Genomic DNA, 21,223 nt, shown 5'->3' with positions numbered 1-21,223 from the left:
TTGTTCATGGGATAATATAAGACCTCCCCTGAAAATATGCCCTAGTGCGTCTTTCGGAGCAAAAAATAGCATAAGACCCTGTCTTATTTTCTAGATAACACAGTAATGGAACATTTTTGCCCTTTCCCATCCTGAAAGAACACCCACAAAACAACAAAGAAATGCCCTTGTAAAATTTTACGGAGCATAAACATCACTTCCTTTGCAGGAGAGTCTTGTAAAAATTGGAATTGTTGGAAAATGTCGGATCTGCTCTTAGGACTTTGTTCGCTACTTTAGAACACATTCTAACTGGGCACATGGTTTGGAGAAAAAAATAAAAATTGGATACTCATCTTACCAACAGTCACTACTCCGTATTTTACCACTTGTGCCTTGACGATCTCCAGGCTTCTTCTTCTGGCAAGGGTAGTACATGACTGCTGCAGGCACTGATTGACTGCAGCCTTCATATTCCATCCAACCAATCCAAGAGAGAGGGCTGGGACACGATATAATGTACTGAAGAGCGCAACAGGATCAGTGAGTATCAATTAGCGCTGGGCCTATTCAGAATGGGGATAATCCCTTTTAATTAACAAATGTTATTCCATACCCTGATTATCTCCCACATCATCTCCCTCTGTGATCTCCCATGTAGCACTTCGACTCTAATCCATCCTCAGCTTTGCTGTCTGATTAATCTACCTCTCCATTTATTACTCTTCTGCCTCATCCCTCTTCAAGTCCCATCACTTCCCATCAGCTAGAGAATTCAATTACTATCAATGACTTACAGGGCCGTCCATAACATGTCCCCTCCGTACATCTGCTACCTTCCCATGTGCAAATTCCAGTCCTTTCTCTGTCCCGTCCCCTACATACATCTCTTCCTGCGTCTTCCACTAATTCCCATATATAATCTCCAGTCCAGTACCTGCCGCCTCCATACATATCTCTCTCCCAATCTCCTGTTATCTCCCCACTTGTAATCTCCAGTCCTGTCCATACTTCTCTGTCCTAATCTCCTGCTGCCTTCCCATGTATAATCTCCAATATTATCCATACTTTGCTGATCTAATCTCCTGCTGCCTTCCCATGTATAATCTCCAATACTATCCATACTTCGCTGTCCTAATCTCCTGCTGCCTTCCCATGTATAATCTCCAGTCCTATCCATATGTGACGCCCTGGACTAGCTTGGTAGTCACAGATAGACCCCCGCACTACACCTGTCCCCCAAAACGGTGTAATCAGCCAACCATTAAAACCTAGTCACCTCCCTCAGTGTTTGGTGAACACACTAGGAAGCGGAGCTAGGCGGTTGGCCACACCCACCGAGGAGTTCAGAGGGCCTGAGGCAGGAAACACAGTCAGTTGTCAGTAGGAGTCTGGTCAGTTGACAGTGAAGTGGAATGAAGAAGTCTGACAGGTGCCGGGGTTGGAGCCTGGGCACCTTTGCTTAGGAAGCAAACAGTGGCCTTAGCCTGCAGGAGCTGGGAAGAACCGTGGTGGACCGGGACAGGGTAGTGGCCCGCCGGTACCGACCCGGGGAACCGACTTGGAAACCGGAGCACACAGGGGGGTACTCAGACCCTGAAACAAGGTCCAGAATCCAATGGACTGAGTTAATTAACTGATTGCGGTCTGGGCTATCGGTCCTTTCCCACCTAAGTCCCGACTGAAGACAACAGCCCACCGAGGGGGATAGAAAGTCACCGCACAGGCAGAGAGATCCCATGGGCCAGTGTCTGCAGGCAAAAGGGCTCTCCCGACATACACAAAGCCGGGGAACGGACTCCCTTCGCTGAAGCGCAGGTAGCCCAAATACACAACATGGTGCAGGAGAAAGGCCAAGACCACCGAACCGGGTGGGGGACCAAACGCCGCCGGCTGCGGGCACCGACCACCATCAACTTGGTTTACCAGACTTGTGTGTGTCAATAACAGTGAGTACAACAGTGCCATCCGGCCACGCACCGCCCTGCACCGCCCAGCTACCCCCAACGGGTCCCGGTGCCAACATCCCTGCCCACGGAGGGGTTAACAACTTGTTGCATAATCATCTCCCCCGGGTGCCCCGTAACTGCAGCGGTGGTGTCTACCTTCATCACATCCCGTGGGTGGCGTCACGAACTCAAGCGCGGCTCCGGCCGTGCACCTACCTAACCCCCACCAAAAGCGCCAGCATCATCTTTCAGAGCGAAGTGACCCCGGGTCCGGAGGCGCTCGAGCCACCCACCAACGAGTCCGGATCCGAGCGGCTCAGCTGCAGCCGAGTGCGGGGCGGTATACATACATTTCTGTCCTAATCTCCTGCTGCCTTCCCATGTGTAATCTCCAGTCTCATCAATACGTCTCTGTCCTAATCTCTTGCTACTTTCCCACAAGTAATTTCCATTCCCCCTTACATCTCTATCAAAAGCTCCTACTCCTGTCCCACATGAAATCTCCAGTCCCTTCCTTACATCTCTTTCCTAATCTCCTGCCACCTTCCCATGTTTAATCGCACATCGCTATGTGTGACACCGCAGGAACGACGAACATCTCCTTACCTGCCTCCACCGGCAATGCGGAAGGAAGGAGGTGGGCGGGATGTTACGTCCCGCTCATCTCCGCCCCTCCGCTTCTATTGGCCGGCCGCTTAGTGACACCGCAGTGACGTCGCTATGACGCTGAACGCACCTCCCCTTGAGGGAGGGATTGTTCGGCGGTCACAGCGACGTCACTGACCAGGTATGTGCGTGATAATGTTCGCTATGGCAGCGATCACACAATATCTCACACACAATGGGGGCGGGTGCTATCGCGATTGCTAGCGATGTCGCAGCGTGTAAAGTACCCCTTACTGTTGAAACCTTCATACGTTACCCGAAAACCAATCTCTCCAAGAAAATCTATGAGCTACAACATCTCTGTTGCCAATACACTGCATGTAAGAAACGTCTATTGTAGCCTACTGTCTTCTTCACCTTTCCCGGTAGCTTGTAAGCCCTCGCGGGCAGGATGCTCTCTCTCTGTACTAGACTATTACTTACTTAACCATGGCTATTGTACTTGTTTTGTACCTTTTATTGTATATTTATTTTATATATTGTTATACATATGTCATGTAATATAAACCGTGTTTTTGCATGCAAAGAGTCCTGGAACTAACCTCCTTACCAGTTGTTAATGGGTCTGCTTATTTACAGCTAACAGCATCCAAAGAATGAGGAGGACTCCGCCACTTGACGAGCTACAGCCACCACCTTACCAGGATGACTCGGCAACTCCTCACCTTTCCTGTACTCCCTCCGAAATCGGGGATAGTAAATGTGAACTGTCCCATTGTAGCAATAGTCCCAGATACTCCTATAATAAATGCCCCAGTGAGGGGAGTATGGGACATGAAGTAGAGAACTTCCAGAACAAAGGCTACGAAGAAGATGTCCCCAGCGATAGCACAGCCGTCTTGAGCCCTGAGGTGTGTAATGCATGAGGGGGTGGCTGATCTCACTGCAAGGCTTGATATACTCTATTAACTCCTTCATATTTGGAAGCTCATTCTGGATAATCCTATACCTTTCAGTTTACTGATTACGATAGTTACGACTATATCAATTCTGGGGTTCCATCTTGACAACCTCACTTTCTCCTTGTGGAAAGTTTATTCCCATGTAGGAGGTTTCTGGCATATTTATAGGATAGGGCATAAGGGTTCCACCACTGGATGGTAGGCTCCCATCTCGAAAACTTTCACCGCTCATTTGTATGGAAGTATCATAAATTTTCTAAGCATTTTTCAAAACTCCCATACAAATGAATGCAAAAAACTGTAGATGCAGAACCATCTCCCCACTGTCCGTGGTGTCACATGGGGCCCCGTTCTCTAGTTGGATGAGGGCCTCAACAGTGAGACTCAACTATCAGATATTTATGTGGAGACGGAAAAAAGGTTCATGTCATGCTGTGTTACAGAAGTTACTGAAGCCACAGGTAATATAGCTACAGAGTGCAGTTTAGCAAGCAACCACTAGGGGTCAGCAGAGAAGTCAGTAATCCGAGTCAGCAGCAAGAGGTCAAAGACAGAAGCACAGTGAGAGACAAATCGTGGTCAGGAGCTAGGAAAGAGTCAGGAGCTGAAGAGTAGCCTACAAACCAAAGGGGAGAGACGAATGCCGGAGTCAGGAGCGGGAATACAGGTCAGTGGCCGAGAAGTCCAAATATAGCTAAGGGAGGAGGACAAAAAGGTTAGGACAGGGGAAAACAGCAGACAGGAACGGGTAGTCAGGTACCAGGACAGGCAGATGTATGGGTGAGGGTACAAGTCAGGACACAGTAGCATGGAGGCAGGACAGATCGATCAGGACCACTCACCAGAGTCGGTATACATACTGCAAGGCAGAAATATCACTGGCACTGAACCATAGGTGCAGCACCCAGATATAGTGTCCTGGAATCCGGAACGAAGCGGGGGACGTTAACCCCTGACATGACCAGACCGGAGTTGGGTGTAACCACAGCAGGGAATAGCTGGCCTGGGTCATGACAGTTCACTTCCGTTTGCTAATATTTGTTAAAGCCATGGCCCTTGTCACTCCTAAATTATTTTTACCTACAGATAAGACTCTAAAGTTATTCCAGACCCCCAGACCAAGCTCCAAAATTAATCTAGGCCCTATACCAAGCACCCAAATGAATCTACATTCAAGACCAGACTACAAAATTTATCCAGACCAAACCACCAAAATAATTCAGACTCCAGATCAAACCACCAATTTAATCCAGGCCTCAGATCAAGCTTCCAAATTAATCTAGACCAAAATTAAAATATTTAATCCCCAAATTTAGCCCCCAAAATTAATCCACATTCTAGACCAAACCGCCAAATTAATCCACACTCCAGAGCATGCCCCCAAATTAATCAAGACCCTAGACTAGACTGCAAAATTAATCTAGGCCCCCAGACTAAACCCCCAAAGTAATCCAGGTCCCAGACCAAGCTTCTAAATTAATCAAGACCCCTAATCCAAACTACAAAATTAATCCAGATCCTCAGACTAAACCTCCAAATTAATACAGATCCTAAACCAGGATTCCAAATTAGTCTAGAGACTTCTAGACCAGACTACAAAATTAATCCAGATCCCCAGGCAAAACCTCCAAATTAATCCAGATTTCAGACCAAGTTGCCAAAGTGAACCACACTCCAGACCAAGCTCCCAAATTAATCCAGACCCTAGACAAGACTACAAAATTAATCCAGACCTACCGACTAAACTCCAAATTAATCCAGATACGAGACAAAGCTTCCAAATTAGTCTAGACCTCTAGACCAGAGTACAAAATAAATCCAGACCTACAAAATAAACTGCAAATTAGTCCAGATCCCAGACCAAGCTTCCAATTATTCTAGACCCCTAGACCAGTCTACAAAATTAATCTAGATTCTCAGATTAAACCTCCAAATTAATCAACATTCAACACCAAGCTTCCAACTTAGTCTAGACTTCTAGACCAGACTACAAAATGAATGCAGATCCCCAACCAAAACCTCCAAATTAATCCAGATTTCACACCACATTGCCCAAGTAATCCACACCCCAGACCAAGCTCCCAAATGAATCTAGACCCTAGACCAAACTACAAAATTAATCCAGATCTCAGACCAGACCCTAAAATTAATTCAGACCCCAGATAAGATCCCAAAATATCCAAAATATTTGTATGCCCCTTGCTCCCTCCATCCCACTGTACTGCCTGTATAAAGCCCATAGATATTGAATGGCTCGGCCAACACGGCGACGTATATCGAGGCCTCCTGACTCTTTCCACCGATAGAGAAGGATCTCGCCTTTTGAATTTCAGAAACAGCAATCTAGTGTTCTGTAATTCATGAACCAGAAAGCACAGGATGAACAGCATTATATGTTCCCAGGTAGGATCATGTAGGGCCACCACAGGGTGGTGCACAGTTTACACTGACACTAGTAGGTGGTTGTGTGTAATACATGTGTCAGCAATGGATGTTGGGTCCTAAATGAGGGGCCTTATTGTATCTAATAGGGATCGAATATAGCAGAACTGTAGAACCAAACAAGACTATGACTGAACAACAGGAGATATTAAAGGAGTTGTCCGACATTAGCTTAACAAAAATTTTTGAGTTTATCTGTGCTGTATTGTCATATAAATCACACCTACATTGTTATTTTTTGTTTTCTAACTTTTGTTCCTCTTGAATTATCCCTTTATTCTCTGCAGCTTCTTGTTTACATTCAGATCCAGCAAACTGACCACTTCCTGTGCAAAACCTCAGTCAGAGCTGGCACCACCCAGCCTCAGTGTCCAGCCTCACCCCAGTGTCCAGCCTCACCCCAGTGTCCAGCCCCACCCCAGTGTACAGCCCCACCCCACTGTACAGCCCCACCCCAGTGTCCAGCCTCACCCCAGTGTACAGCCCCACCCCACTGTACAGCCCCACCCCAGTGTCCAGCCTCACCCCAGTGTACAGCCCCACCCCACTGTACAGCCCCACCCCAGTGTCCAGCCTCACCCCAGTGTACAGCCCCACCCCAGTGTCCAGCCTCACCCCAGTGTCCAGCCTCACCCCACTGTACAGCCTCACCCCACTGTACAGCCTCGCCCCAGTGTACAGCCTCCCCCCACTGTACAGCCTCGCCCCAGTGTCCAGCCTCGCCCCCTGCCCGCCCCCTGCACACACATTCCCTGTCAGTATTCTTCCCCAGCACCTGACCTGGTATCCCTACAGCATTGCAAATAACAGCCCCACATCGGGCTCTGCACCGCACACGCACACATATGGCTCTGCACCGCACACGTATGCTCTGCACCGCACACATATGGCTCTGTACCGCACACATATAGCTCTGTACCGCACACGCACACATATGGCTCTGCACCGCACATGCACACATATGGCTCTGCACCACACACATATGGCTCTGTACCGCACACGCACACATATGGCTCTGCACACGCACACATATGGCTCTGCACACGCACACATATGGCTCTGCACACATATGGCTCTGCACACGCACACATGGCTCTGCACACGCACACATATGGCTCTGCACACGCACACATATGGCTCTGCACACGCACACATATGGCTCTGCACACGCACACATGGCTCTGCAGACGCACACATATGGCTCTGCACACGCACACATATGGCTCTGCACACGCACACATATGGCTCTGCACACATATGGCTCTGCACACGCACACATGGCTCTGCAGACGCACACATATGGCTCTGCACACGCACACATATGGCTCTGCACACATATGGCTCTGCACACGCACACATATGGCTCTGCACACGCACACATGGCTCTGCAGACGCACACATATGGCTCTGCACACGCACACATATGGCTCTGCACACGCATGGCTCTGCACCCCCCCCCCATAGGGAACACATGTAGGGAGTACATACTCACCCCTCCTCGGTCCCCGCCGCTCCTGCACGTTCGCACGCTGTCTGTGCTCTGGACATATCAGCACAGTAGTGACGTCACCGCTGTGCTGAAGAGAGCACAGACAGCCGGAGGGACAGTGATGAGAAGCTGCGCTGCTTCTCATCAGCACTTTCAAATGTACCGGCATCGGTGATCTGTGATCTGTGATGCCGGTACATTTGAATGTGTGATCCTGAGCAGGGGCCCGGTGCTGGAGCTGACACCACGGCAGCCGCCGCCAGGCCCCTCCTCCAGGTCACGGACCCCACAGCAGTGCAGGGGGAGGTTACTGGAGAGTAAGAGGTGCGGGGGAATGTGTGGGAGGGTGCAGGGAAGGGGGCGGGGACTCCTCGTACTGTACCCGCCCAGCAGGGAGGCGACAAGCTGTTCCACATTTGCATGTCAACATGGCCCTGCCCATGTTGACATGAAATGACCGGAAGCAGCAAAATCGCGGCAGGAGCGGTCACATGACCGCTCTGAGCCGGGGAGAGGGGCTGACAACAGGGCAGGTAAGTGCTCACTATCTACTTACCTGCCCCAATGTAGCCCAATAGGGAAATAAAAAAAAAAAGTCAAAGAAGCCGGATAACCCCTTTAATCATTAAATGCCAAGTGTGAGCTGAGTAATTACTCCCGTCTCACTTCTTTAGACTCCTCCAGTCAGAAGATTTAAAAAATGTTTTAATCAAGGATTTTACGTGTATTTCTTCCCCTGTGCTCCAATTGGTAAATGTCAAAGGTTTTTCCAAGCACAAACTGCGCTCATTTATGATTTCTCCTGTCTGTAAATATTGACCAGATTAGAAGCAGAATTAATCTCAGAAGTTATTAAAATAATGATTGAAATGTGAACTTCCATCCGTAAGGAAGAGATAGCCAAGAACACTTGCTGCAAGGAGGTCTAAAAGAGATTCTTCACTTGCAAAACAATATACAGTGGGTACGGAAAGTATTCAAACCCCTTTACATTTTTCACTCTTTATTTCATTGCAGCCATTTGTTGAATTCAAAAAAGTTCATTTTTTTCTCATTAATATACACTCTGCTCCCCATCCCCATCTGAACAGAAAAAAAAACCCAAAAATGTAGACATTTTTGCAAATTCATTAAACAAGAAAAACTGAAATATCACATGGTCATAAGTATTCAGACCCTTTGCTCTGTATTGAGTAGATGCACCCTCCCATTTGAGCTAGTACAGCCATGAGTCTTCTTGGGAATGATGCAACGAGTTTTTCACCCCTGGATTTGGGGATCCTCTGCCATTCTTCCTTGCAGATCCTCTTCAGTTCCGTCAGGTTGGATGGTGAACGTTGGTGAACACCATTTTCAGGTCTCTCCAGAAATGCTCAATTGGGTTTAGGTCAGGGCTCTGGTTGTACCAGTCAAGAATGGTCACAGAGTTTTTCTGAACCCACTCCTTTGTTATTTTAGCTGTGTGCTTAGGGTGCATGTCTTGTTGTAAGGTAAACCTTCGGCCGAGTCTGAGGTCCAGAGCACTCTGGAAGAAGTTTTCTTCCAGGATATCTCTGTACTTGGCCGCATTCATCTTTCCTTCAATTTCAACCAGTCGTCATGTCCCTGCAGCTGAAAAACACCCCCATAGCATGATGCTGCCACCACCATGTTTCACTGTTGGGATTGTATTGGGCAGGTGATGAGCAGTGCTGGTTTGCTCCAAACATAACGCTTAGAATTATCACCAAAAGGTTCTATCTTCATCTCATCAGACCAGAGAATCTTATTTCTCATAGTCTGGGAGTCCTTCCTGTGTTTTATTGCAAACTCTATTTGGACTTTCATATGTCTTGCACTGAGGAGAGGCTTCCGTCGGGCCATTCTGCCATAAAGGCCCGACTGGTGAAGGGCTGCAGTGATAGATGACTTTGTGCAACTTTCTCCCATCTCCCTACTGCATCTCTGGAGCTCAGCCACAGTGATCTTGGGGTTCTTCTTTACCTCCCTCACCAAGGCTCTTCTCCCATGATTGCCCAGTTTGGCTGGTTTGTGCTCTTAGAAATCTTGAGTACTGCAGAAATTCTTTTGTAACCTTGGCCAGATCTGTGCCTTGTCATAATTCTGTCTCTGAGCTCCTTGGGCAGTTCCTTTGATCTCATAATTCTTATTTGGTCTGACATGCACTGGGAGCTGTAAGGTCTTATATAGACAGGTGTGTGCCTTTCCAAATCAAGTCCTATCAGTTTAATTAAACACAGCTGGATTCCAATGAAGGAGTAGAACCATCTCAAGGAGGATCACAAGGAAATGGACAGCATGTGACTTAACTATGAGTGTCTGAGCAAAGGGTCTGAATACTTGTGAACATGGGATATTTCATTTTTTCTTATTTAATAAATTTGCAAACATTTCTGGTTTTTTTTCTGACAAGATGGGGGATGGGGTGCAGATTGTACATTAATGAGTAAAAAAATGAACTTTTTTGAATTTACCAAATGGCTGCAATGAAACAAAGAGTGAAACATTTAAAGGGGTGTGAATACTTTCCGTACCCACTGTAGATAGTTTTGTTTAAAATTGGAATATATCCATTTTACTAATGTACTTAAATTAAAAAAAAAAAAAAAAATTCCCTGATTTCCCCAATTTTCAGATATTACTGCTAGTCTTAGAGGCTGTTTTTTTTATACAAAAAACATCCTCTTTTGGAATGTGACCAGTAATGATGATGCTCTAAAATGCGAAAAACATGGAAAAACAAAAATACATTCCCTGAAAATAAGCCCTAGCCCATTTTTTGGGGCAAAAAAAATAATGTAAAACCCATTCTTTTTTTCAGAGAAACACGGTATCTCAGCCAGCCCCCTTCTCTATGATAGATGGAGAAAGGGGTAGGATTAGCTATTAAAATAATCCAGTCAGCCAGACCCCTTCATTGACATAACTGATGACGGGCCAACATAAGGGCCTCTCGTGTTGAACTCAAGAAAGAAGTTCGATAAAGTTGTTATGTAAAGTTATTATAAACCTCCCCTCCTTTCGAACACACTGCGAGTATTTTGCCTAATGAGCAAAGCTTTCTGTAAATTCGTAACTCGGTTTACGAGCAAGCTTTGCTGTACGAGCAAAATACTCACCGCACACACTTCCGGTTCTTTACATCCACCGCGCTCTGACCCGCTCTTGCAGTCCACACAAACGCACACAAGCACGCACAAAACACACACAAACAAGCACGCACGCACACATACATACAGTATTATGCTCACCTTACCTTCCGTTCCATCGCCGGCCTCCTGGTTCCTGTAGTTCGCCGGTACAGGAGGTGTATCGGCATTCAGCAAGCATCGCGCCGAGGCAGGAACTTCTGCTGTCAGCCGCTACTCAAAGGCAACGCGCTGGCCAATCGGAGGCAAGCGGCTCCTGCCTTTGACGTCAGCGGTCTGGCAGCGGAAGTTCCTCCCTCGTCTTGATGATTACCTGATACACAGCCCGTACCAGCGAACAGGAAGTCCCAGGAGACTGGCGATGGAAGGTAAGGTGAGCATATTATGTGTGTGTTTGTGCGTGTTTGTGCGTGGTCGTGCGTGTGTAGAATGGCACAATAGGCGACCAGGATGGGATATTTAACAAGTTGTGGAAGGAATTGTCTGCATTGCAATGATTTCCTATGGGAAATCTTGCTTTGCTGAACGAGTAACTTGGTTTACAAGCGCAGTCCCAGAACGGATTGTTCTCGTTAACCAAGGTTCCACTGTATGTCATTGTTAGGGTGCATGTAATTGGATCGGCCTCAGGAGCTGAGCCTGCTACATACAGGACAGCTGTGTACAAGCTTCGATCACAGATTCAAGTTTTCTCGGTGGGACAAAAAATTCAGTGAAAAATTAATAATTACAAAAAAAAATACAATAAAAAAATACAAAAGTTTAAGTCACCCCCCTTTTTCCCAACTTAAATGTAAATAAATAATTAAGAAATTATACAGAATCACTGCATCCATGAAAATTTGAGGTATGAAAATATAAAACGAATGAACGCCAACAGTAAAGAAAAAAAAAATAATAAAATGTCCAAATTGTTTTTTTTTTATTTAAGAAAAAGACTGATGGCACTTCCTAACTTTGTAATGTGAATAGGTGCATACTGAGCATAAAACATATATAAGAAGAAATGGGATACTAGGGCCTATCATGATTAATTTATCCAATATCACTATACCCCATAATGTACAACATGAAAAAAAAACAAGAGAAATGGGGATCCACTAGTGAGGCAACAAAATGGCCAAAATAACAAAATAAATCAACCAACTTAAATATAAATAAATAATAAAGAAATTATACAGAATCACTGCATCCATGAAAATTTGAGGTATGACAATATAAAACGAATGAACCCCAACAGTAAAGAAAAAAAAAATAATAAAATGCCAAAATTGTTTGTTTTTATTTAAGAAAAAGACAGATGGCACTTCCTAAATTTCTAATGTGAATAGGTGCATACTGAGCATAAAACATATCTAAGAAGAAATGGGATACTAGGGCCTATCATGATTAATTTATCCAATATCACTATACCTCATAATGTGCAATATGAAAAAAACAAGAGAAATGGGGATCCACTCGTGAGGCCACAAAATGGCCAAAATAACAAAATAAATCAACCTCTCTGAATATCCAATAAAGCTTTTATCAAAAAAAATTTTTACAACCATAAGCGGAATAGATTACATTTTTAGGTACAAAAAAATCTATATTAGACAGTCAAGTTAAAAACGGAAAAGACCAAATACCAGTCACACCGAACAAACAGGATGGGATGGTAAAAAGATGAAATCAAATAGCACTGTCAGAGCCCTAACGATAGTTAGATTGCAAAGTAGTGAATATCCTGAGCAACCTTTCAGGGGAATGGTCAGAAAACGCTGGCAATGATAAAATACCAAAGGTCAAAATTCGTAATAAGAATGCTCAATGTGAACAGCATTCAATAAGACAAGGTCAGGCTAATGTTATATTAATGAAAAGCCCAATGCAGATGAACAATGAGCAGACCCAGTCAAATGTCAGCGATCTAGATCATACCATGAGAGGTTAAATTAGGATAAGGAATAGTAGAGATTATATATTGCTAAACACGGGGCCACAAATGCAGTGCACATAAAGGCAGAAGTATTAGTGCCCGCGCTCATCAGTTAAAAGTTAATCAAAGACATCTGAAAATCAAATATGAAATCAATAAGCCATGAGCCCAAAATACTCAACCATCAAAACTGATTGCTCGGCGTGGCGTGCTCCGACACGCACGTTTCGCCACCTTCCTCGGAGAGCCGCGCTTCCCGAGGAAGCATAAAACATAGTAACAAAAAATAGACAGTTGCACTCTGTAGTGCTAAGACATGAAGAACAATGAATACGGGAATGTAGACATGCATTACCGCTATGGAAAACATGTAAAAAATGAGATACTTAGCACACAAAAATGGCCAGTCTTATGTGAGCCCAACAGCCAACGGCAAGGCGACCTCATATTGTTGGGTCCCTATCAAACTAATGCCTCTCTTTGGGTTAAAAAATCCTCCAATATATGAGCGAACAGGAACCTGACAATAGAGAATTTTTCTAAAAATGCAACAAAAAGCAATCAAAACATTATACATATAGACCCAGAAATGGCATAAAAACAAAACTATAGCTTCCCAGAGAAAACAAACCCTCACACAGCTCCACTGACGGAAAAATAAAAAAGGTACGATCTAGAAAAATGGCGCCACATACCAGTATTTTTATACAGAATTCTGAACTTTTTTAACCACTAAAATAAAAAAAACACTTACGTTTGGTATTGACGTGATCTTACATGATCACGATGCCAGGTTATTTTTACCACTCAAAAAAATAAAAAAACGTAAAGCAGAAACCCTAAAAACAATGGCAGAATTATGGGTTTGGGTTTTTTTTTCACCATTTCACCCCACTTGGATTTTCTTTTCTTCCTTTGCTGCATTAAATGGTAAAATAAATGATGTAATACACAACTACAACTCACCCGTCTTAAAGCTTTGTTGGTGGAGAAGTCAAAAAATTATCTGTCACGCTAGGTACAGGGAAGTACTAAGCAAATGGCAAAAGAGAAGGGAAAGGAAACCCTGTGTTTAGGGAAGGGGAAGATGGTGACCCCTGACCAAACCTACAGCTGGTCCTTGGGGTCCCTTACCATCCTAGATAGGTTCCGCGCCTATGCGCTGAGCCGGACACCTAACCCTAGTTATCCCTGGTACTAAACCCTAAATAGGGAACAAATGGGATGAGCTCTTTGTCAACCCCACTAAACACTAAGGTTGACACACAGGGGGAAAGTGTATGAACTACTTATCCACAGAGGACTCAGGTAGATGTTCAGCAAAGTAACAGCAACAATACCACTGAGGAGTACAAGCCACCTGCTTGCAACCAGAGCTTGAATGAACTGAATAATATCACCAGCACTAGTCCATGGAAGAAAGAAGTATTTAAGCACAAAGAGAATACTAATAATCAGCAGCTGGGTGGAAGGCGAGGTCCTACTGGGTCCTATAGGGGAAGCAGAAAGGAGACTGTGGACAAAAAAGTGCAATAGGGTCTTAACTGGTAAACACCAATAGAAGAGGATTTAGGAAAACTCACCTATAGGGGTTTTGCTAGTCACAACGCTTATAATAGCGTAGTCACAGGGTGAAACAGCTGCAGCCCCGGAGGCGATCATCATTAACATTATCTGCCTCCTGGATTTGGTGATGAGCGCGACATGACACCTATTTTTCCTGACAACTACGGGTCCTATAGGGGGAGAGACGAGAACCCAGCAGGAAAACTACCTATACCAATGAATACTGACAGCAGGAACAATAGAAAGTCAGGGAGTATTCTGCGTAGCCAAACACTGTGACCTTCTATTGCCAGAAACCACATGACTGTCTGTCACCTGTCACAAACTTACCCTGTCCTGATGAAGTTGTTATCTTTATTGTTATTTTTTATTTGATAAATTTTTTTTATACGTTTTTGATACTTTTTTTTTTATACATTTGTTGATACATTTTTTTATTTGATACATTTTATGTCATTTTTTTATTATTTTAATTTGATACATTTTTTAATACATTTTTAATACTTTTTTTGTACATTTGTTGATACATTTATTTATTTGATACATTTTTATTTGATACATTTTTATTATTATTTTATTTCATTTTTTTATTATTTTTTATTTGATACATTTGTTGCCACATTTCAGGTGAATTTACAGTTTTTTCCCAGGTTCTTACCATGTAACAATTCTCAGATCGTATCGAAGGTGCAAAACCTTCAATTTGCACGAGCCCCGTGATAATAACCCTACCACTTTACACACCCGGCGCGTTCCTTCACACCCCGGCATTTAATTAATAAATTCTCCATTGACGAAAATGCAGTAAAGCTCCGCCGAGTGCCAATCTATGTCTCTCCTGCAAATTCCCAAGTGATATAAAACGTCCTGAGGCAATAACACTAATTCGGGGTATACTTAATAGTCAATTTTGACAAGTTCTTAGCTCAGGGAAGAAGCTATAATATATTCCACGATTTTCTGGAAGGTTTATTTTCAGCTCTTATTATCTGGTCATTGTTTCTTTTTTTTAGATTTATTTGGTTCTTTTTTGTATTTTTTTTGCTTTTTTTTTCCAATTTACAGACTTAGAAATATTATAAATAAATATATATATATTTTTATTTTTGAAAAGCTCTAAAAAGCAAAATGCAATAAATACATTCGAGCGCCTATTTTTTTTTTTTTTCCGTAGGATTTGTCAGCCAGAGGATCATCTTCACAGCTTCCTAAGTCTTTTGATCCGGAGCCAGTAGCTAAATACGGCACATTGGATGTAACTTTTGACTATGATTCACAAGAGCAGAAACTTCTTGTCACGGTGACAGCTGTCACCGACCTGCCCACACACAACAGGACTGGGAATAGTAATTCCTGGCAGGTCCATCTTGTTTTGTTACCCATGAAGAAACAGAGAGCCAAAACCGGCATTCAGAAGGGACCTTGCCCGATGTTCACAGAGACCTTCAATTTTAATCATATAGAATCGGAAATGATTGCAAATTACGCGGTGCGATTCAGACTGTACCTCGTACGTCGGATGAAGAAAGAACGGATTCTTGGGGAGAAGGTATTTTACCTGACAAAGCTGAATCTCCAAGGAAAGCTATCCATCCCGGTAGTGTTAGAGCCGGCCTACAGTCTCTCGGTAAGTAAGAATGAAAAAAAGCCAAGGTTTTTGGTAAGTTTTTGTAAAATAGAAATTTAGTTTTTGGGATTTTGAATTAACAATCATATTAATTTACATATGAAGATTAATTTAAGGCCGCTTTACACACTGGTGAAAGCACCCGCCCTCGTCGGTTGTGCGTCACGGGCAAATCGCTGCCCGTGGCGCACAACATCGCTAGGACCTGTCACACTACTTACCTGCCTAGCGATGTCGCTGGTGAAAGCACCCGCCCTCGTCGGTTGTGCGTCACGGGCAAATCGCTGCCCGTGGCGCACAACATCGCTAGGACCTGTCACACTACTTACCTGCCTAGCGATGTCGCTGGTGAAAGCACCCGCCCTCGTCGGTTGTGCGTCACGGGCAAATCGCTGCCCGTGGCGCACAATACACCCGGACTTATCGACACACCTGCCAAGCGACGTCGCTGTTGCCGGCGATCCGCCTCCTTTCTAAGGGGGAGGTTCGTTCAGCGTCACAGCAGCGTCACTAATCGGCCGCCCAATAAAAGCGGAGGGGCGGAGATGAGCGGGCTTAACATCCCGCCCACCTCCTTCCTTCCTCATCGCGGCCACAGGTAAGGAGAGGTTCCTCGTTCCTGTGGTGTCACACGTAGCGATGTGTGCTGCCGCAAGAATGGAGAACAACCTGCGTCCTGCAACAGCATCGATAATCGGGAAAGGAACGACGCGTCAACGATCAACGATTAGGTAAGTAATTTTGATCGTTAACGGTCGTTCGTGCGTTTCACACGCAACGACGTCGCGGATGTGCGTCACGAATTCCATGACCCCAACGACATCTCGTTAGCGATGTCGTTGCGTGTAAAGCGTCCTTTACATTCCAATCTATTTTAGTAAGATTATGTAGATTTAAAGGGGTATTAAGAAAAAAAAATGTACCTTATTTTTCGGTTTATAAGACGCGCTGGATTATAAGACGCACCCCAAATTCAGAGCAAAATAAGGTAAAAAAAATGGGGTACGTCTTATAATACGGTGGTAGCAGCAGTGGCGGAGCAGAGTCACAAGAGGCAAGGGCGGTGGGTGTCCCAGAAACTGTTAGCTGTGCTGGGGCTCGGGCTGCGGCGGCAGCTGTGGGCTGTGTGGGCTTCAAAGAAATGGCGCCCGGAGTCAGCGCAAATTGAGCAGATTGAATACTCCTGGAAATCACCAAGTTTAGCTGCAAAATATCCCCTTTTTCTAACAAGTACATTTTGGGTGGAGGAACCTCTCTGGTCCTAAGACATTGTGGTACTAAATTAGTGCTTGATTTTTCTAATGGCATTGGTGGAACTAGATGTAACAAGTCTGTGCCAGCCTGATGTGATCTTGGGGTGATCTGGGATCAGAGAGTCACAGCACATTGTGGATCGCAGATCCGCTTTAGTGCCCGATCGCCGTTTACCCTGAGTTGGAGCGTATTTAAATCCATCCGGTCCTGAAGAGGTTAAAGTCCATTTCTATCCTGCAGTGATCTCACAGGTTGTAGCCTCACCTACAGCCACTCCCTTCAGCTATAAGCATCCTCAATCCTCCCTTTGTCAGCAATAGCTCATACCTATACTGACCATGTTCAAAGAGCTCACTCCTGGATAGCTGTGGTGTTGTTTCTATTGCAGCTGCGACGTTCCTTACTGAAGAAATGAAGGAGTGCTTTGTGTTGTGTCTTTCTCCATCCATTTATCTTCCCTTCCTCGTGTTGTCTTATCGTAGTCGCGAGACTAGCGGCTCGCTGGTCTCCATTAGTCAGGGTGAGTTTAGGGCGAGCGAGGGCCAAAGCATGTGATGACGCACGGGGGGAAGGATGCGTCTAGGAACATTAGGGATTGCAGGGTTCACCCTGAGTTGAGTGCTAGGAGGTAACTCCACTCCCCTCCTCCTATTGCAAGAGCCCACTGCTGTTTTCCTGTTTTGTACCCTGTGTGTTGCGTCGCTTGCCGGTGTCCTCCTTTTCCCCAGTGGGACACCACACTGGTATTCCCGCTGTGTTGCACCACTTGCTGGGAGTCCTCCCATGACCAGGGTGGCCACCTACACTCACAACGTGACATCAGAATACAATAATGATGTGGTATGTTTGGTAGACAATTGAAGATTATGTGGAAACCATCTAAATAAGGCTGTCATGCGATGTTCGGCTCTGCACACACTTGATGGCACAGCGACGTTGGACTCTGCTTCAGAGTTGTTCAGCCAGAGCCGGGCGTTGGCTGATTTAGGTTCACTGGTCTTCAACTCTGCAGGAGTTAATTCCTGCAGACTGGTGAGCAGGAACTAGGAGCTCAAGTTGCTAATTGCCACGTGCAGCTCTCTCCTTCCTATTTAAGGTACGGCTTTCTTCTAGTATGCGCTGATAATAGCTTCAGCATAAGCTCCAGTCATTCCGGTCTTAGTGGTGATCCTGTTTATGATGTTCTTTGTTAGGATTTTTGAGTGGTGTGGATGTTCCCCTGTTGTGCGTTACTTCCTTCCCTTTTCTTTGTTTTACCTGTACACATATTGTCTCTCCTGTGTGTTTAAGTGGAGTGTGTACGAGTTTTTGTTCTCCCTTGTCTGTGTCGTTTCTGTACGGTTTTGTTACTGTGTTTCCGGCCCTCCCCAAGGGTGGGAGAGAGGGAGAGTAAGATCAGAGCTCGAACAGGAATCAGGGTCACAATGGGGGCTCAGACCTGGCAACCATCAAGTATACCTCTGAGATAAGGGACATTACAGGGCCATGTTTCTGAGGGCCAGCTTAGGGGCCCCTATTCTGTCATTACATACACCGTGACAAAGGTTAAATATAATAATGGAGTAAGGCCGACTTTGGTCAATTGGGTGGAGTTATTAGAAGAGGTCAAGCAGGGCAGAAATGTGGTCAGGCTGCCCTACGACATGTATTGGAGTTCTGAGGCAGAGTATGTTTTGGACTACTTAGAGAAATGTAGTCAGGTCAAAAGCTGGTCAAAATACACATAATAAAGTCACAAGCCAAAACAACATTATAAGTGTCACTAAGGCTGATTAAATGCTCCCTTGAATGGTGCGCCTTAGTTTCTGATTGGCTGGACAGCCGTGAGCAACACATTTTCACGCTATTGTGTTTCAGTTTGGAAATTTTCCATTTCCTTGTATTGTACCGCAGTTATCTGTTTTGAAACCCTTATTGGGAATTTGTCAAAAGGATTTTGCCACCGAATCTAAGAGCAGCATATTGTAGAAACAGCAATCCTGATTCCAGTGATATGTCACTTACTAGGCCACTTGCTGCAGTTTTGCTAAAATCCCTGTTTGTTTTGTTGCAGATCTACCAATTCTCTCTAAATGCTGAGCTCTGTCTAACCACACCCACACTGTACACAGGAAGCAGCCAATTAGTGGTGTGGGCGGGGTTATACAGAGCTCCGCATTCAGAGAACTGGTAGAGCTGCAGAAGAGAAAACTGGGATTTTATCAAAACTGCAGCAAGCATCTGTAAGTGATACATCATTGAAATCAGGGTCTCTGCTCCTGAATCATTCTGAGCAAAAAAAAAAAACTGGTGGCAGATTCCCTCGTGTGTTAATTTTCTTTTCTACATAATAAATCTTTTAGACAATAATGTTTAAAAAAATGGCTTTTCGGTTTTAGAAAAAAAAAAAAGTCCTTTATTCACCCTTCCCGGGTCTGCTGCTGTTCCCAATGTCTGTTATTGTCTTGTTGACAACACTGCAGCCAATCACTGAGCTCAGCGAGTCTACCCGAGTAGACGGCACTCAGAGCCGCTGAGCTCAGTGATTGACTGCAGCGTTGTTTATGTGATGTCATAGCTGCAGACAATAAAGTCATCGGAAACAGTGGTGGATACTCAGCGTGGGACCTGGGGAGGGTGAGTACAGCTCAGTTTTATTTTTTTTTTGTTTGTAAACAAATTGCAGCCGGAATTACACAGATTTTCTCAAATTGGAAAACATCTTTAGAGAGAAAAGTTTTTGGGTGGAATTCCTGAGGAGCCGTCTTCCGTGATCGCTGGTTGTTGTGATCTATCCCCATCAGCATACACATATGTGTGTTGTGTGTATGGCCCGTTGCGCTTTTTCATGATATAATGCTCCTCCGCACTTTATTTCTCATCCGTCTCTTATGTAGCTCAGCGTCCTTCTAAGCAGGTCACATAAGCTCAAGGTTTCCAACCGAGAGAACGTGTCACTCTTCATCAGTGACGTGCGCACACAGTATAGCGGTGGAGTGGACAGGCTGCTGATTCCCGCTATCAGACCTGAGTGATTTCACTGTCAGTCCCTGCGGGGATGGAGGTGATGGGTGAAGAGCGCTATCAGCTGCCGTGTCAGTCCCAGAGCACTCATCAACACCGCACAACGTGGCCGCCCGGATGAAAGAGCTTTTCCTTTATATTTTTGTTTGTGGGAGAAAGGAAATTATAGAGTCGTTCAGGCCCAGGGATAAGATGTGAGGGGTATATACTGCGGGCTCTGAGAGGGCAGAGGAAGGGGCCTTATACAGTGTGGCCACCCATATCCTGTCCACCACCATTAACTTGAGAACGGCGGCAGCTCTAGGCATAGAAGTGGTGTCTAGGTATAGTAAAGTAGCCATACGCCACGCAATGAAACTACCTATAGCGCCACCTGGTGGAAAACAACGGAGTGAGCATTTTTATCTCAAAAACGGAACGAGATAGAGTAAAAAAGGGAATTACAAAGTTGTAGGGCATCATCAATTCAATACGAATCAACACCTTGCATACAGAAATGCTATGATATGAAACCCATGACCCCCCCAAAACATTGAATGCTGGTCACGCATATGGCGCTCATTTAACTTTGATGCGGGTGCGATCGCACGATAGATCGTACCGTGTAACGCCGCCCTTAAAGGGGACTAGGGTGGCTTGAGCCTGATGATACCGCCTAGTCTTGGCCAGCTTCAGCACAGTGTTTACGAGCAAGACATCAGTGGTGGTCTGTCTCCTAGGCAACAAGCTGTAAACAAAAAAAGTGTTAAGATTTCAACGACTGGAAATATTAATAAACAGTAAATTGCAGAAGTGCTTGTTTTTAAAAGCTCTACATCCATCTGTGAGGATGGGAATAAACCTTTAAATACTATTGATTAGTAACCTCCTAGGGGTTACATGTAGACTATCAGCTTACTCTGACATAGTCTCTCCGCAGTAATCTATGGGCCCTGCGTTTGAGAATATCTGCAGACAGTGTTGTCAAGGGCAACCACAGTGTAGGTGGCAGGGCTCCCTAATGTATTTAGTCTGTATGGCCCTGTTCATATGTAGCAGATTTGATGCAGATTTCTTTTCAGATTACTCAATGAAATCCATGTCAGATTAATAGACACTCAACATCGTATACATGTGACTCTGGATCTATAGCTGTTCGCGGGGACAGTCCCTTTAGTAGAACATCATATTTAGGTTTCAACCAGGTTGGGCTCACAGCCGAAAAATCCCTTTATGTGTCCATGACTGACGCTCCTGGATGGCAGCCATGGATGCGGGGTACGTGCTGTCTGGTGCCCTC

The 21,223-nt window shown here is 45.0% G+C and overlaps 1 protein-coding gene across 2 annotated transcripts in view; it reads left to right on the top strand.

Moving 5' to 3' along the window:
• SYT14 (synaptotagmin 14) overlaps positions 1-21,223 on the top strand; it is a 196,943-nt gene that overhangs the window by 153,493 nt on the left and 22,227 nt on the right. For both annotated transcript variants that reach the window (XM_075338004.1, XM_075338003.1), the window contains exons 5-6: positions 3,174-3,445; positions 15,235-15,687. In XM_075338004.1, coding sequence (XP_075194119.1) covers positions 3,174-3,445; positions 15,235-15,687 — 725 coding nt within the window. The remainder of the gene's footprint in view (positions 1-3,173; positions 3,446-15,234; positions 15,688-21,223) is intronic.

This window comes from Anomaloglossus baeobatrachus, chromosome 3 (genome assembly GCF_048569485.1).
Source record: "Anomaloglossus baeobatrachus isolate aAnoBae1 chromosome 3, aAnoBae1.hap1, whole genome shotgun sequence".
Lineage (NCBI taxonomy): Eukaryota > Metazoa > Chordata > Amphibia > Anura > Aromobatidae > Anomaloglossus > Anomaloglossus baeobatrachus.
This window is presented reverse-complemented; position numbering and strand designations above follow the sequence as displayed.